This window comes from Scleropages formosus, unplaced genomic scaffold (genome assembly GCF_900964775.1).
Source record: "Scleropages formosus unplaced genomic scaffold, fSclFor1.1, whole genome shotgun sequence".
NCBI lineage: Eukaryota > Metazoa > Chordata > Actinopteri > Osteoglossiformes > Osteoglossidae > Scleropages > Scleropages formosus.
The window spans coordinates 2,519-20,510 of NW_021641036.1; the positions used below are offsets into that span (position 1 = coordinate 2,519).

Here is a 17,992-nt window from a genome sequence, read left to right on the forward strand (position 1 = left end):
TTAATATTGGAGTTTACATTCACTTTGTTCACATACTTGAATACATCTGTTTTGTATATATCCCCTCATACATATTATTCTTCTTCTGTTCATTTCTATTATATTTTCATTATATCTTTTTTTCCTGTAGTATGATTTTAATTGCTATTTTATTTGGGAGGGGGGCGCGGTGGAACTGTGTGTGTGTATGTGTGTGTGTGTGTGTGTGTGTGTATTTTTATCTTACTATGAATATGTACCATGGACAGTCGGAAAAGCATTTCACTGCACGTTGTACTAAGTATGGTTGTGTACGTGACAAAACTTGAATTTGACAGTTTTTGGGATTTACTTATTCAATAAGGAATTTAGTAACCGGAAATGATGAATGAAGAAATTTTTTACCTGTTGAGTTGGACAGTGTGTGGAGCCAGACACCTTCGGTGGGCTAGTAATCCATTCTGATCCATAGGAAAATGAAAGAAAAAATCTCTCACCGCCTGTTGGTGTTCCAATAAACGTTCCGAATGAACGCCTTCTGTGCGCCCTTCTTTGCCCCATCCATACCCAGAGCACAGCATGCTACAATGTCATCTTAAGAAATGTTGGGCTATTTCAGAAAATCTAAGTTGGTACCTCTGATCAGTAAGACCCCAGTAGGCGGGCACACCTTTAGATATTGAGCACCTAAACTCTGGAACAGTACCAGTTACCGTCATGTTGCACATCTCTGAGATGAACACAGGTAGGATGTGAATCTTCTGCCCTCAAGTAAAAACTGAGACATTCAGAAAGGAAGAAAGGAAATAACACTTTTATTGAAGTGAACAACTGGCAACAGTCCTCATCTCCTTCGAGCGAAGGTACCGCCGTGAATTAACCGTTATTCCGCCAGCTCTTCAGCAGCTATAGGGTCCCTGGGTAGCGGTGCTACTGCTCAGCCAGGAAGGTGTGTCTCAAAGCCTCAAAGGCTGAGACACGCTTGGATGGGTTAAAGGCCAGAAACTGCTGTGGGCACACCGACAAAACACAGTCAATCCCCTGTTCCAACACACCCCTGCAAAGAAACCTGTATCCCTGCAGTGGTCCTCAAGCCTGCTTCTCGTGGCTTACAGTACATCAGGATCTCCAGTCCAGAACTTAGGCCCTCGATCAAATGGACTGTTACCAATTTAGCCTTTTCTCACAGCGCTGGGCTAGTGAGGTATTCCAGCTGCCTTTAAACTGGTTCCCCCCATCACACCCTGGCAGGAACGGGCTGTGAATTCTGATTTAGAAACAAAGTCATTCTCATTAACTCAGAATCCAACAGGGCATTTCACCAACATCCCAAGGAGTGTAGATGCGGATATGCCAATCCCAAAGTACCGTCAATCAGTGACCAATTCACTAATAGGAAGACCATTGCTCCGATTTCCAAAAAAAAAATACTTCCATCGGCTACTTTACACACTATTGCAAGACTCGCACCCATTAAAACTTACCAAGAGCAAGTCCCTCTCTTCCTGGTGCAAGTTCGGCAGCAGCTGATTTAAGGTATTACCACTCTTCCAGTTGGCAGGGTACGGGATGGGGCTCTCGGTAGGCCAGTCCTCCTGTGCAGGCAGGCCGATCACACTGAGGACCAACAAGGAGGAGTTACACACTCGACCTATCTGGGAACACCTAATTTGACTCTAACCTTAACGCAATGTGACTCTTAACCGTAACCCAATTTAACCCTAAGTTACTCTGTCAGCATTGATACCCCCAGCCTGCAAAGCTACAAAGCATCGCTGACCATGAAACCATCTCACTATTAAAGAGGACATGTAGTGACTTACTCTATGATTTTCTGGAGCTGCTGTATGTCAGAATAGCCGCAAAACAAGGGTCTGCCAAAAAGAAGTGCAGCCAGATGTGTGTTACACGCAAGCGTGTCTCCGTGATGCAGCGGGGGGTGTACAGTGGTTTACTGTGCTCTCCCTACCTGAGGAGGAAGAGCTCAGCGAAGATGCAGCCAGTGCTCCACATGTCCACGGAGGACATGTAGCCGGAGTGTAGCAGGACCTCCGGAGCTCTGTACCACAGGGTCACCACCTGAGGAGCACATACCCACAGGAAGTGATGTCATCATCTAGAGAACAGCAAAGAATGTGTCAGGCTGCATAAGACCACAGGACTTTGTTATGAATTTATAACAGGGTGATGGGTTTAGGAGGCAGAATACTTAGTTTAGTTTCTGTCCAGTGATATATTCACTTCTACAAATTGTTAGGGTTAAAACACTAGCATGTCAGGATCCAGTCAGTGCAGACTTACGATGGGCGTGAGAGCCATGTGGTGGCTGTAGACCCGCGCCAGACCAAAATCCGCAATCTTGATCTCACTGTGGCTGCTGACCAGCACATTTTGCGGTTTCAGGTCCCGGTGCACCAGCATGTTGGTGTGAAGGAAGTCGAGGCCTCGCAGCAGCTGTAACATTATGTCCTGCGAGGACAGGAGGAGATACATGGGGACACCTTTTTCTTTTACAGAAAGGAGGAAGCTGGAGGGACACCTGTACCAACTGACAGGCTGATCCAAACCTGTGCAGTAAATCAAATCATAGCCATGTAGGTGCATGAGTGTGTAAGCTTTTTTTGTTTTTAAAAATGAAATGTGTATAAATGAGTAAATGAGTAGCTTAGTATGAAAACCTCAGTCACTTTGGAGAAAAGCATCAGCTAAATGAAGAAATACAACAGTATTAACATAACGGAGACTGAATTCACATAACATAATGGTTTTCAGAAAATTACATGGGTAACTACATTAATGACATAAACTATTGTGGATCAAAGGTTTAACAGTTGATATTGCATGGACTATGACAAAAAGGACATCTCACCTTAATTTTCCACCTGCTGAGACCAGTCTCTGCTACCGAGGCAAGAAATGCACACAAATCTTGATCAACATATTCAAACACTAAAGTCAGCTCTGAGGTCTGATTTTGGACTTCAACTGAAACATCTAATAACCTAGAAAACAAGTAAAATGAATTAATAAATTTAGAACTCAGCCTTACCCTGAATAAACAAATAGAAAAGAGTTCTACTTACACTCAGAGATCAACAGCTGGTTTTAACTGTCCAGAAACAGGGCAGTAATACTTTGCTGTATTATTACTATACTGTACTATAATATTACCCATAATGACTTGTAATATGTATACACTGATACAGCACTTATGTATTTTTGCAGGTCAGTTCAGAGTAAATACTTTGATCAAGAGTACTGCAGCAATAGCACCAAGTGGGGCTTGAACAAACAACCTACAGGTTACAACAGCGTTCACATAACCTGCAAATATAACCCAGAAAATGGTAATGTGTGGTGAGCAGGTCATGTAATTGCTAGGGCCGTTTCCCTGCAATGCTAAGGTCCCAGGTCCGAATCAATTCTCCTGCTTTAATAGGCTCGACCAAGGTACCTACCCTGAATGAACCAAGAATTCCTAGCTGTGTAAATGAATCAAGTTGGATTATTCAACATTGTAAATCACACAGAGCAGAAGTTAAATGATAAATAATGAAAATTATTTATATTCTTATTCTTCTTCTTCTTATTATTATTATTATTAACAATGAACATGGCAATAAAAACATCTATGAGGAGGGTTTTTCGATTTACTTGACCACGTTGGGGTGGTCGAAGGCCTCCAACTTGCGCAGCAGTCCCACCTCACGGATCACGAAGGCAGGCACGCCTTCCTCCATCTGCTCGAGGACCCTGACCTTCTTGAGGGCCACGAGGCGCTGGCAGCCGCCGGTCTCGCGTGCCTTGAACACGCGTCTGGAGGCGCCCTCACCCACAGCAGCCAGGACCTCGTAGCGGCCGGCCTCCATGTTGTACCCTTACACCTCGGCATGGGGTCACAAGCACATTAGTATTACTCCACATTACTGAGTGCACAAATTGTACTTTTTGTAAGAGGTATGTTGCTGTGAAGAAAAGCTCCTGCTAAATGAATTAAATTCTCAACTTGTTCCCAAGATTGCACCAGTGACTGTACTTGAACCTGAAGTTCAACAGTTTAACAAATATGCAATCAGGGCTGCACACATTAATATTTTAATACAAACTACCTAGGTTTTCCACTCAATTTTAAACATCTCAGCCTGACAAAAAAATTACCACTGGTAAACAGACTAAGGCTAACCCAAGAAAAACAACCGGGAAGAGTCAAAACTGGTCAGCATTTGCTATCTTTTGTTCTGAAACAGCTGTAGAGTACTAAAATGACAAATTTACTGCATGTTTTGATGGCAAGGCAGCACCTACGAACTATAACATAACAGGATAAATAAGACTTAATATGGCCTAGCAGTCAAACATCTAGATGAAGTCATGTTTTTTTTTTTTTTTTAATTAAACCTTATTTAATAAAGTGATCAATAAAATACACAACCAAAAACAAACATCAAAAAATCCACAGTCAAACGAACCCAAAACCATTTTTCCTACAGTTGGTCAACAAAACTTACTAAATAGCCATTACATAAAATACATTATCAAGACAGTGACAAAGTCTTTCCCATAACAATCCCCCTTCCTGGTTTCAAAAAATATAACTGACCCATGTCTTCCCCACACAAACATATCCACGAAAGGACTGTCCCCCAATACCAGCTCAACCCAAGTCATCATGTCACATAAATCCTTCAAAACACATAAAACACTTCTAAGTTGCAGTATAAAACTTCATGTCTTTTTTTTTCCAAACTTTATTTTAAAGTTATCAATAATAATAATACACACAACCAAAACAATACATTAAAAATCCACAATCAAACAAACCCAACACTATTTTCCTACAGTTGGTCAACAACATCACTAAGCAACCATTACATAAAATACATTGTCAAGACAAAGTCTTTCCCATAACAATCCCCTTTCTGGCTTCAAAAAAATATAACTGACCCATGTCTTCCCCACACCAACATACTGAAAACAACTGTCCCCCAACTTCATGTCTTTTGAGTAGTTTTAACAAAGACACCACAAACAGTACCACTTAACACTGGAGAGTCCCCCTAAATCACTCCCAGGCCCCCTGCCACCCCCGACGGTTGAGGTGCCACCTCTAAAACCCCCCAGAATCCCCCTCGTGGCAAACTGCACTTAAACGATAAGACAACCAATCATAACAGAATACCACACTATGTACAGACATGAACAGTAGTAATAACTATTTACACAGAGCTATTTAAGCTCCCCTTGGTCCTATTACAGTATATTTATAATACATTTTTATTATATTATATTTTTGTTAGTGGGGGGTGCGGTGGCGCAGTGGGTTGGACCACAGTCCTGCTCTCCAGTGGGTCTGGGGTTCAAGTCCCGCTTGGGGTGCCTTGCGACGGACTGGCGTCCCGTCCTGGGTGTGTCCCCTCCCCCTCCAGCCTTACGCCCTGTGTTGCCGGGTAGGCTCCGGTTCCCTATGACCCCATATGGGACAAGCGGTTCTGAAAATGTGTGTGTGTGTGTGTGTGTGTGTGTGTGTGTGTGTGTGTGTATTTTTGTTATTCCACATTTTTAGATTACTATATTTTTATTTTACTATTATACTTTTATCTTACTTTATTTATGTTATACTAGGGGCCTGGTCTTCAGTAAGTCTGGGGTTCGAGTCCCGCTTGGGGTGCCTTACGACGGACTGGCGTCCTGTCCTGGGTGTGTCCCCTCCCCCGCTGGCCCTATGCCCTGAGTTGCCGGGTTAGGCTCCGGTTCCCCGCGACGCCACATGGGACAAGCGGTTCAGAAAGTGTGTGTGTGTGTGTTATTAGTCTGTATTACGGACAATCGGAAAAAAGCATTTCACTGCACGTCGTCCTAAGGATAGTTGTGTGTATGTGACAAGTGAAACTTGACTTTCAATAAATGCAAATATATTATTATTTATCACACGCTCCCAGGCCAGTGCGCTTATTTGACCCCACTTTGCGCCGGCACGGTAAAACTGTGTGTCAGAAAGTTCTGGAAGCGCTGCAGAGAGACCTCTACAGTAATTGCTTTTCATTTGTAAAGTACTTCTCGTATATGAATGGGCAATAAAAGCGAACTAAAGTAGTAGTACAAGTGCAATAACCAGTGGTAAAGTAGCTGTCTCTTGGCCCAGTTTGACTATATGCTGCATTTTTCTACTCACGTTTAATTCGTGTCACTCGTGCTGCGCTCACTTTCTTTCCAACGAAGGTCAAGCCATCGAATGACACCGTTTATGAACGTGGGGTGCACACGCGCGGTGCAAGCTCACGTGGCCGGACGCTCCCGCTCCGCGAGGAATAATGAAGAAAAAAATAATACACACACACACACACACACACACACACACACACACACACACACACACACACACACACACACACATTTTCAGAACCGCTTGTCCCAGAGGGGGTCACAGGGAACCGGAGCCTACCCAGTAACACAGGGCGTAAGGCCAGAGGGGGAAGGGGACACACCCAGGACGGGACACCAGTCCATCACAAGGCACCCCAAGCAGGATTCGAACCCCAGACCTACTGGAGAGCAGGACTGCAGTCCAACCCACTGCGCCACCGCACCCCCTGAAAAAAATAATAAAGAAATTAAATAAATAAATTAACAGCGCAAATAAAAAATGTGCACTGTGTTAGTGTGCGCAAAGCTCCACACACTTACATGAGTTATATGCATCACGCACGTAAGGCTGCTTCGGCATTGGCGCCTTTAATTATTATACATGAATTACAGCCAGGTGCTGTCATTGTTGTCTCCATCCAAATGTATGGACTGTAACCTTCTGCAAATTCATTACCTTCATGCAGGGGCTCCGTGGTGCCTGAAGAGTAAGGACACACCCTCATGCCAGCCGAGGTGGCAAATGACTGCTCCTCACACACTGAGCGCACAACAGTAGGCTACAGCGTGCAGAATCATATTCTTTAAAATGGACAGAAGTGGACCATCTCCACCCTGGATGGGACAGCAGTCCATCACAAGGCAATCACACACATGTAGGGCAATGTAGAGACATCAGTTGAGCTGAAACACATCCTTGGAGTGATGGAGGAAACCAGAGCACCCAGAGAAAACTCAAAGGAATATGGGGAGAACATGCAAAATCCACACACACTGAGCTTGAGTCAAAGAGCTGGGTCAATGCTACAAGGTGCTGTGCCTCTCTTTCTCCATATATTTTTTTTTTTCCCTTTCTCAGATTGAAACGTTTGACTAAAGCCAGGCGGAAAATTGGTTTGTGGAGGACAATGTGCCTCTCCTTAATAGGGAAAACATTTGTGCTGAAGGTGGACATCCTCTCCACGTTGCTCTACCTTGTGGAGGTGTACCCCTTGCCTCGCACAATACAGAAAGCCCTTACAAAGGACATTTTCAACCTTGTCTGGGGGGGCAGAGATGAGTACGTGAGGAGGGAGGTCATGCATCTTCCAAAGGAAGAGGGAGGGAGGGATGTGTTTGATATTCCCATTAAGCTGGATTGTCTCTACCTCTCCCAGTTATTTAACCGACTGGCAGCTCCGATCCAGCATCCCCACCAGTACTTTGTGCGTCTTTGGTTGGCCCTTCCGATGCAAGTTGATGAAGTCCTGGTCCAACACCAGGCCAAATGCCGCGACATGGACCGCTCATTACAGCCATGCTGTAAAGTGGAGTAAGACCACGGCGGCCGGGGTCGAGGCAGAGACCCTCCTTAAGCACAGGGCCTTGTATAAGGCCTTGGTCGAGAGAAGAGGAACTCGAGTTCTTCTGGGGCTCGACAAAGATCTGACAGCTGGTCTAGGATGACGCTGGGACCTACTCAGCTGTCCATGAACTTAGGGCAAAGCCTGCGTTTCCTCCGGGGGTTGTAGACCCACGCTTGATCTCCTGGGGCCAGGGGGCACCCGTGACACTGTATGTCGTATGCCCACTTCTGCCGCCCCCCGCCTCTGTCAGATGGCACCTTGTGAAAGTGTGCAGGGTTGCAGTTGCTGCAGTTGCCAAAGGTACTCCGGGCTTGGTTCACCCCTCATCTCAGGCTCCAGGGGGCTGCTGAAAGCTAAGTCCAACAGAGTCCTCAGCTCGCATCCGAACATAAGCAGGGCGGGGGTGCAGCCGGTAGACTCCTCGACGGCAGAGTGGCATGCCCACAGGACCAGAGGCAGGTGTCTTTCCCAGTCACGCTGATGTTGGGAGGTGAGCGCAGACAACTGTGTGATGAACGTCCAGTTGAAACTCTCCACCAGACCATCGCAGGTGAAGGGGCATGGTGCGCGTCTTCTGCACCCCCCAGCCGATCACACACCTCTTTCATGACCTGTGACTCAAAGTTTCTGCCCTGGTCATTGTGCAGCTCCTCCGGTGCTCTGAAATGGCAGAACATCTCTTCCCCCAACCACTTTGCCGAGGTCGCAGCACTCTGGTCCCGGGACTGCGTATGCCTCAGGCCACTTGGTAAAATAGTCGATGGCCACGAGCACGTAGCGGTTCCCCTGATCAGTGCAGGGAAGGGGTCCCAGCAAGTCTATGCCCACCCACTCCATCGGGGCGCCCAACCGAAGCCGTTACAGGGGGGCGTGCGACCGGTCGCTGGGGCCCTTATGCTCCGCATAGGTATTGCAACAGTGCACGAACAGCTCCACATCTTGACGGCACCCCACCCAGTGAAACTGCTGGCACAGCCGGTGCAGCGTCTTCATCACACCAAAGTGCCCCACGCCGACAGGTCCATGCACTCCCTGTAACACAGGACTTGGCTGTGCACCGGCCCCTCCCAACGCCAATACAACAACCCCCCTCTCAAGGCGAGGCTGTCCCACTGTGAGCAGTATGACTTGACGGTGGGGCCGTGCAGGATCACAGCAGTCCAGGGCAGGCATTGCCCCGACTGTAGGAAGACCCACACCACCGCCATCTCTGGATCGGCTTCCTGGGCCTGGCAGAACAGCTCCATGTCATCAGCGGACCCCCCCCATTGCTCACCATGTCTGCCGCCAGCGGGGTGCAGGTCTCATCCGTGGTCCCCTGCCACTCCTCCAGCCGATCAAAAATCAAATCAAGGAAAGGAAAGAAAGGTTCAAGATGGCGCCGAGGATGGCTCTCATGTTGCATGCTCCAGCACAGCAATGCAGTTTTTTGTTCATTTTAACTATTTTAGCTATTTATTTATTGTTTTTAGTAGTGTGGGGGCGCAGTGGCGCAGTGGGTTGGACCGAGTCCTACTCTCTGGTGGGTCTGGGGTTCAAGTCCTGCTTGGGGTGCCTTGTGGCAGACTGGCATCCCGTTCTGGGTGTGTCCCCTCCTGAGTTGCCGGGTAGGCTCCGGTTCCCCGCGACCCCATATGGGATAAGCGGTTCAGAAAGTGTGTGTGTTTGTGTATTTGTTTTTAGTAGTAGAAGTAGTTAGTTTAATAATGTATGACAGAGATACACTTATAAGAATAGGCCATTCGGTTGCTCACCGTAAACCAGACTTTAATTTCCTAAACGCCGACGCTCTGTTTACAAACAATGGAGCAGAGCCCTCTGTCTGGGAGACCCAGTGGCGCCGACAGAAACGCAGCCAGAGAAGGGGGAAGAGAGCCGGCGTCCTCGTACGACTGAGACAGCGGGCCTTCCGTCCTCCATTACCCACCATTCTGCTGGCCAACGTACACTCTCTGGAGAACAAGCTCGACGAACTGGGGGCGCGGATTAGTTACCAGCGAGAGACGAGGGACTGCTGTGTGATCTGTCTCACAGAGACCTGGCTGTCCGGAGAGGTTCCGGACTCGGCCATCGAGCCCGTGGGCTTCTCGACGCACTGCGCGGACCGGATGAGAGAGCTCTCGGGGAAGAGTAGAGGGGGAGGTGTGTGTTTCATGGTGAACAACTCGTGGTGTGACCGGAGGAACATACATCTCATCAAGTCCTTCTGCTCCCCTGACCTGGAATACCTCATGCTCCTGTGTCGGCCATATTGGTTACCGAGGGAGTTTACGGCGGTTATCATCACAGCTGTCTACATCCCCCCCAGGCCGACACGGAGCAGGCGCTCAAGGAGCTGTACGGGAGGATCAGCGAGCAGGAAACCGCGCACCCTGAGGCCGCGTTTATTGTTACTGGGGACTTTAATAGAGCTGACCTCAGAACAATAGCGCCCAAACTTCACCAGCACGTAACCTGCAACACACGGGAGGACCGGGTCCTAGACTGCTGCTATTCCCCCTTCCCGAACGGCTACAAGTCCCTGCCCCACCCACCCTTCGGCAAATCAGACCACTGCTCTGTGCTGCTCCTCCCTGCCTACAGGCAGAAGCTGAAGCGAGAAGCGCCCACCCTCAGGACGATCTGCTGCTGGTCAGACCAGTCAGACTCTGTGTTACAGGACTGTTTCGATCGCGTCGACTGGGAGATGTTCAGGTCCGCTTCCGACGGTGACGTCGACGCCTACGCAGATACTGTCGCGTGTTTCATCCGGAAGTGCATAGACGACGTGGTCCCGACCAAAACAATTTGGGATTACCCGAAGCAGAAACCATGGTTCAATAGCGAGGTCCGGGCAGCTTTAAGAGCGCGAACTTCAGCGTTCAGCTCTGGAAGTGTGGAGGAGTACAAACGAGTTAGCTACACCATCCGCTCAACCATCAGATCCGCCAAACACCAGTAAAGAGTCAAAGTAGAGGGATATTTCAACTTCAACAATGCCAGAAGTCTGTGGCAGGAGCTTAACAACATCACATATTTTAAAAAGAAAAATAACCACCCTGCGGACACTGCTGCCTCTTTACCTGACGAGCTGAACACTTTCTATGCTCGTTTTGAGGCGGGCAATACCATCAGCACAGAGAGAGCTCCCGCGGCTGCAGAGGTCAGTCCACTTTCTGTCTCTGTAGCGGATGTAGCCCGATTCTTCCGTCGGGTGAAGACTCGTAAAGCTGCGGGTCCAGACGGCATTCCGGGTCGAGTGCTCAGAGCATGTGCGGTCCAGTTAGCGGGTGTGTTTACGGACATTTTTAACCTCTGCCTCTCCCACTCAGTCGTCCCACTGTGTTTTAAAACATCAACCATTGTGCCTGTCTCAAAACAATAGAAAATTACATGTTTAAATGACTGGCACCCTGTTGCTCTGACCTCCATAGTCAGTAAGTGCCTGGAAAGATTGATTAGAGACTATATCTGCTCTGTGCTGCCTGCCTCATTAGACCCTCTCCAGTTTGTCTACAGGAACAACCGCTCCACAGACAATGCCATTGCCTTCACTCTCCACACTGTTCTTTCCCACTTGGAGAAAACGAACACTTACGTGAGAATGTTGTTCGTAGATTACAGTTCAGCATTTAACACCATTGTTCCCTCCAAGCACAGTGTGAAGCTCCAGGCTTTGGGTCTGAACAACTCCCTGTGCAGCTGGATACTGGACTTTTTAACTGGCAGGCGTCAGGTGGTCAGAATAGGCTGCAACATCTCCTCTCCGGTGCCCCGCAGGGCTGCGTTCTGAGCCCTCTCCTATACTCCCTCTACACTCATGACTGTGTAGCTACGCACAGCTCCAATGCCATCGTGAAGTTTGCTGATGACACGACGGTTGTAGGCCTGATCACTGACAGTGATGAGGCGGCCTACAGGGAGGAGGTGCACACTGACACATTGGTGTCAGGAGAACCACCTCTTACTCAACACCACCAAGACCAAGGAGGTCATCGTGGACATCAGGAGACAGGAGAGGGAACACACCCCCATCACCATCAGCGCGACACCGGTGGAGCAGGTCACCAGCTTTAAGTTTCTCGGTGTCCATATCACCGAGGATCTCACATGGACCAGTCACACTGATGCAGTGGTAAAGAAGGCCCATCAGCGCCTCTTCTTCCTCAGACAGCTAAGGAAGTTGAGGATGAACAAAACATCCTCAAAGCCTTCTACACCTGCGCAGTGGAGAGCATTATTACTGGCTGTATCACCTCCTGGTATGGTAACAGCACTGGCCTCAACCGCAGGTCTCTCCAGAGGGTGGTGAGGGCAGCCAGACACATTGTGGGGGTTGAGCTTCCCTCCCTCCAGGATATCTACGACAGGCGGTGTGTGAGGAAGGCACGTAAGATCCTTAACGACCCCAGCCACGGACTGTTCTACCTACTCCCCTCAGGTAGACGGTACCGGAGCATCCAGTCCCGCACAAGTCGGCTGAGGGACAATTTCTTTCCTTGGGCCATTAGACTGTTAAATATGCAGGACTGAGAGCAAAAATCAAATCCGCTGTTTTATTTCTCTGTATTTTTTGTACATACATATAGATAGTTTATGTTCATTATTTATTTTTTAATTTATTTATTTATTTATGTTTCTGTTGTATATTTTGCGAATACAATTTGTATATATACTGTGTTTTAACGTAACTTATGACATACTCTCAGTACCGCATTTTCTGGAGCTGCTCTAAAGATTTTCACTCTTCTCTACATGTTATGTTGACGATGATGTGACAATAAAGCTTGATTTGATTTGATTTGATTTGTCTGTGTCCACAATGAAAGCCTTCCCCGGGATCGGGAGAGACAAGATGGGGGCAGACGTCAGAGCCTCCCTCAGGTGAAAAGCGGCTGCGCACTCGGAGGTCCACTCGAATGGGGTGCCCTTAGCGGACGGCAGTGAAAAACCTCCTTCAAATTCACCAGCGCGGACTCAAAGGAGGAGGCTTGCACCAGCAAGTCGTCGAGGTAGAAAATGCACTGGCTCCTGGGCACATCCGGCAGGACCTGCTCTATCAGCCGCTTGAAGGTGGCAACCGCGTTACAGAGGCCGAAAGGCATGACCATGAAGTGCCAGAGGCCCCATCCGGGATGAACACCGTCTTCTCCTGGGCCTCCGGCGCCAAAGCGACCTGCCAGTAGCCATTCCACAGGTCCAGGGAGCTGAACCACTGTGACCCCGCGATGCAGTTCAACGCATCATCAATGCGCAGCAGAGGGTAGGAGTCCTGCTTGGTTACTGCATTTATGCGATGATAATCAACGCAGAACCACCAGCTGCCATCCTTCTTCTGCACCAGGACCGCCGACGCTGGCCAGGGGCTACTAGAGAGCTCGATGATGCCTGCAGCTCCGCGATCTGCCTCTTCGCCAGAGCCAGGTGATACGGCCGCAGGCAGATGGGGGCCGCGCCACCTGTCTCAATGCAGGTGCAGTCTTCATCCCTGGCTGCGAAGATGTCTACGGAAGCATCCAGGAGCTCCCAACTGCTCTTGCTGATACTCTTCTAACTCCGCCTCACTGCGCTGCAACAGTGCTTGCACCGCTTTGCGAGTTGCTGCCGAGGGCTGTGGGATTCACCCCGCACCGGCGGCACCCCCGCTGTATGCCTGGGGCTCTCCTTCCACCACTGTTTTGTGCGCAGCCCCAGTCCCCTCCACTTGCGAACCAGGGAAGATGGCCCTTGCCTGGAGGATCTTCCGCCGTGGCCATGTGTGAGTGAGGGCGATGGTCTCATCTGCCAGTTGGAGCGACCGTCTGCTCAGGTCCAGAACCGCTCCCGACTTAGCTCCATTCCTACAATGCACAGATCCTGGATCTCTGCGAGCCAGAACTCGGGCTCCAGCAGCTGGCTGCCCACAAACATCTTTTCACCCACATCGCCACGGCTGTGTGCAGGCTCGCCGATGCCTCGATCCATCCCTTGGGAGGACGGCGCGCCGTTCCAGGCAGCACCCCGGTGCGGATGATCGAGATCGTATACCCCGTGTCCAGGAGGGTTTTGCAGGGCATGCCCTCTATCAGGAGTTTCCTTAGGCGTTCCACTGGGAAGGAGGGTACGCCCTGAGAGGGGGTGGAGTCACAGGGCAAAACTCCCTTTGCAGCGTCACCCCTCTACCGTTTCCCTGAGACGAGGGAAGGGGAGCTCCCTGCAGTGACGTGCCTGGTGACCTCGCTTACCACAATGCCAGCTGATGATAGGCGGCTATTGGCGTGGGGTCGGTGCCTCGACTTGGCACACAACTTCTCCTTTCAGAATCGTCATCAGTGACATCCTCCAGAGAGCGGCAAGAATGCGCGGGCTCCTTCGTGTCCCTCAGGATGGCTTCCATGCTGTGCCGCGTCCAGGTTAGCCAGGGTGGCAAGCCTGACATGTTGCTGCAGGCGTTCTGTGGCGAGCACCCGGAGGAATGCCTGTAGCGCCAAGTCTTCTTGGATGGCTGCGGGGTATTGCGGGTACGCCTGCCACACCAGGAGCTGGATATCTGCAGCCAGTGCTACAAGGGCTTCCTCTTTGCTGCGTTGCCTGGCTGTGAGCTGCCCACAGTAATAGTCTGCTGTTTCTTGTTGGCTGAAACAGCGTCTCAGGGCAGCCGTGAGCGCAGGCAGCTCGTGATGTTGGTCCGCTCTCACTTCCAGCAGGACGGTCAGTGTGTGTGGCCCCTTAAATTCTGTCTCTTAGCACTCTCCTCCAAGGCTAGCCCCAGTTGTGCTGCTGTAGTTGCCGCATCCCAGCCGTTGTGCCGCTCTACTAAGCGGAGCTGTGCCCCGTAAGCTTCCACTCCACAGGTGTGCTGAACCCCATCATTGATCCAAGAAAGTGAACACGTTCTCAAAAAAAAAAAGCATTAACATACAGAAATAACTTTGTTAATGTTCATCCCTTTCTTCTTTTGAGTCCCAAATGTATTCAAGAAGTGCTTGTAGTATGTACTTCAGGGAGAAAAATAATTAAATATCTTCAAATATGTGTTTCTTTCTTTTTTAAATGTTGAAGCAAGTGCATGACGTGTAAATGTATGATACAATTAATGAATACTTAGTACAGCATCTGTTCATTTACAAACTTTTTCTCTATCACTGCCCCAATCACTCGTGTTGTAGTTATTCTTTACCGCTCTCCTGGCCCTCTCGGCTGCTTCTTGGATGACCTTGACATCTTGTTGAGCTCTCCGCCGGGGGCAACACTCCGTTGATTCTCATGGGTGACTTCAACTGGCGTGACGATGACATTCATGCAAGCAGCCTTCTGTTGCTCCTACAGTCCTTTGACCTCTTCCTGTCCCAGTCCCATGCTACTCACAAAGCAGGCATATGCCTTGACCTTGTATTTTCCCATAACTGTGGCTGTCCCATCCTCTCTGTCACTCTGCTGCATGTTTCTGATCACTTCTTCATTTCCTTTCAACTCCGCCTCACCAGTAATCCCTCGCCTTTTTCTGCACCCATTGTCACCTTCCACTGCAACTTAAAATCTCTCTCACCTTCCTGCTTTGCCTCTCTCACGCTGTCTGCTCTCCCTTCTGCTGCACAATTTTCTGATCTATCTACAGACGATGCTACTAGCATTTTCCTCTCTGCTTCACTATCTTCTAGACCAGCATGCCTCAGTACCACCCCATGGCTCTCTAGAGCCAGTGGCCTGTGATCAACTATCTGAATTCCTCACCCCGAACTATCTGCTTGATGGATATCATGACTCACTTCAACCGTGATCGCTCAAGCTCATGTATGGTGTAAATGTTCATGCACCGTGACTTTATGATCATGCCCAGATAAGCCTTTACACAGCCACTACTCCTGTATTGCATGTAAATGCTTGTGTATCTTTAAAAAAAAAAAAAAGAAAAACAAAAAAAAACTGGAGAAAGGTGATCAGGATTAGTCTATCCTGAGTTTTGCACACCTGCTCGCGCGATGCATCAATAGAACTGCTCTCAGCTATTTACAAGACTTAATCAACTGTTACACCCCAGCCAGGCCCCTTCACTCGTCTACTTCTGCTCGGTTGGTGGTCCCACACACAAAAGGTAAAGCTTGGAGGTTCTCGGTTCTGTGTCCGTTGTGGCGGAATGACCTTCCTCTGTCACTCAGAACTGCGGAAACTCTGTCTGTATTCAAGAAGGGTCTGAAAACTCACCTTTTCTAGATCCACTTCGCCCAAGATCTCTCCAGCTCGTTTATGGTGTAACTTTTCACTCATCGTAATTCCATAAGCATCCCCAGATACAACCTTTATTCAGCCACCACTCTGGCATTGTACTTGCTTATTTGTATCTTATAATATTTAAGAAAAAAAATTGATGGGAGAGTATCAGGATTTGTCTATCCTGTGTTTTATGCACCTACTTGAACAATGAACCTTGGAGCACCAAGTGGTAGGTAACAAATTGGGTTTGCTTGAGTCTTTCATGTCTGCAGCTATGTCTCCTTCTCTTAATATAATGCATAAATTGTACTTTTGCTGAGATGTACGTCGCTTTGGAGAAAAGCATCTGCTAAATGAATACAGGTAAATGTAATTAAATTTCGGTATAACATCTCTAGGCTTCTAACACCCAATTTTCAGTTTCTGGAAAGAAATATCAGTATGATGAAATCTATCAGAAACAAGTGCAAAAAAATTTTAAACGTTATGCATCGATCAGATGAGACAGAAGCACAGTAATGTACTGTAGTTGTACCATCAGCTCTTACCAGTTGCTTCCCTGTCTCGTGTTCACTTTGCTTCAATGCTTTTGCGCAGTGGCAGTGTAAGAATGACTGCCAAGCCTTCTCCCTCCTCCAGCCACCATGATGCATGACATATAAGTGCATGGCCCAGGGTCACGGTATGAGCACAGACCATGAAAATGGGGCCTCACAATCCTTCTGGCTTTTTGGATTTCAAGCAAGAGGGTATTTCATCCAGGGTGTACCCCTCCTAGCTTAGTGTCCTGTAACTCCAGGATAGGTTTCTAACAACCAGCCCATTACAGGGTAGCCTCACAAACACCATGGACAATTTAGAATCATCAATTTGCCTGAAACCTATGTCTTCAAACTGTGGGAGGAAACCCACTCAAACACAGGGGAAACATATAAACTCCACACAGACATTTGAATTTGAACTCACACCCAAACCCATAGCCCAGGAGTCACCCATTGAATGACAAGAGCACAGGAAACATGACGCCACAGTCACTCACTGGTCAGGTAGAGGTTCTTCAGTGGGGAAACTTCCATGTACACAGGCCACATGCAAGTTCCTATTCAGTTCTGTTGCCAGTTAGTAGGGGTGCTCTTGCCATCAGTCACCCGCCTAAAAGCAACTATGACAGCATAAGAGGTGTTTTGTCAGGCTGAACCTGCTGGAATTACATCATCTAAACTGCAGGGTCTGTTGAATCACCCCTCACATCTGGAGAGCAAGTTCCAGCTTGTACGTTTGAGCGTGGAAATCCAGCTTTTCTCATTTACTGGTCGATGGGACTCCAGCGATAGCAGCATGGTGACTGTCACAGACTGAGCTGTGACAGGCAAGTTGTTCCAAGGAATCAGCAAGATGCCGGCAAAGTACCAACAATGTAACGCTGAACCTTGTTGCTGTTGCCTGTCACATGCATTTTATCTTGTATTGTTATATTGTTTGTTCTGGTTTCGTATTCCATTTAACACTGTTTGTTTGAACTAGATTGGGTGCCGGGAAAGGCCTACCGGTATCTGGCTGGTTGTCATTAACTAATATTTCTTTTATAAAGATATGGCAGGTATATGTAACTGTGTGGAGAGTGAATGTATTTATTGTTTTTAGAAGAACATTTCTGTAGACTTTTTCCTTACCATGTAGCTGTCTGGTGTTCTGTTGTGTTTGGTGCCTTGTGTTGTAAACCCGATGGAGTCAACTATTTGGGGTATATCTAGGGGGGAGTCCTTGGGCACAACCAACTAGGCAGGGGTGTTTTACTGTGTAGTGTGAAATGTTTTTATAAGATGTATGTAGGGATTTTTATAGTAAAAAATGTTTAGTATTGTTTGTATGTTTTAGTATTTAAGTATTTATTTTAGATGTAATTTTTGGGGGAAATGTATTTTGAAATAAATTGAGGCTGTTATGGTATAATCAGAGGGCAGAGCTATTGCTATATAGGTTTGTATTAGGGCACTAGTGAGAGAGCTTGATACAAACTTATGTAGTTACTCTCATGCAGTGAATAGGAGAGTTATGCATTAATGTTGATATAAGGGCTAAGCCCATGGCTCAGAGGCCTCATGTTCTTTATAACTTTATGTTTGTTTTGT

General features: G+C 48.0%; 1 protein-coding gene across 4 annotated transcripts; it reads right to left on the minus strand.

The window, feature by feature from the left end:
• Positions 1-778: 778 nt before the first annotated feature.
• Positions 779-6,287, minus strand: LOC114909696 (cyclin-dependent kinase 6-like). Of its 4 annotated transcripts, XM_029249521.1 has the most exons (8): positions 6,152-6,287; positions 3,634-3,856; positions 2,849-2,981; positions 2,281-2,448; positions 1,949-2,058; positions 1,803-1,853; positions 1,464-1,596; positions 779-987 (listed from the first exon to the last, which is right to left on the minus strand). In XM_029249521.1, exons 2-8 carry the CDS (start codon positions 3,846-3,848, stop codon positions 910-912), a joined length of 888 nt encoding a protein of 295 aa, XP_029105354.1. In that variant the 5' UTR covers positions 3,849-3,856; positions 6,152-6,287; the 3' UTR covers positions 779-909. The 4 variants fall into 4 exon arrangements, with proteins under 4 accessions (XP_029105354.1, XP_029105353.1, XP_029105355.1 ...); XM_029249520.1 differs by lacking the exon at positions 6,152-6,287 and having other exon boundaries at positions 3,634-4,274; XM_029249522.1 differs by lacking the exon at positions 6,152-6,287 and having other exon boundaries at positions 779-1,246; positions 3,634-4,274.
• Between the last annotated feature and the right edge of the window lie 11,705 nt (positions 6,288-17,992).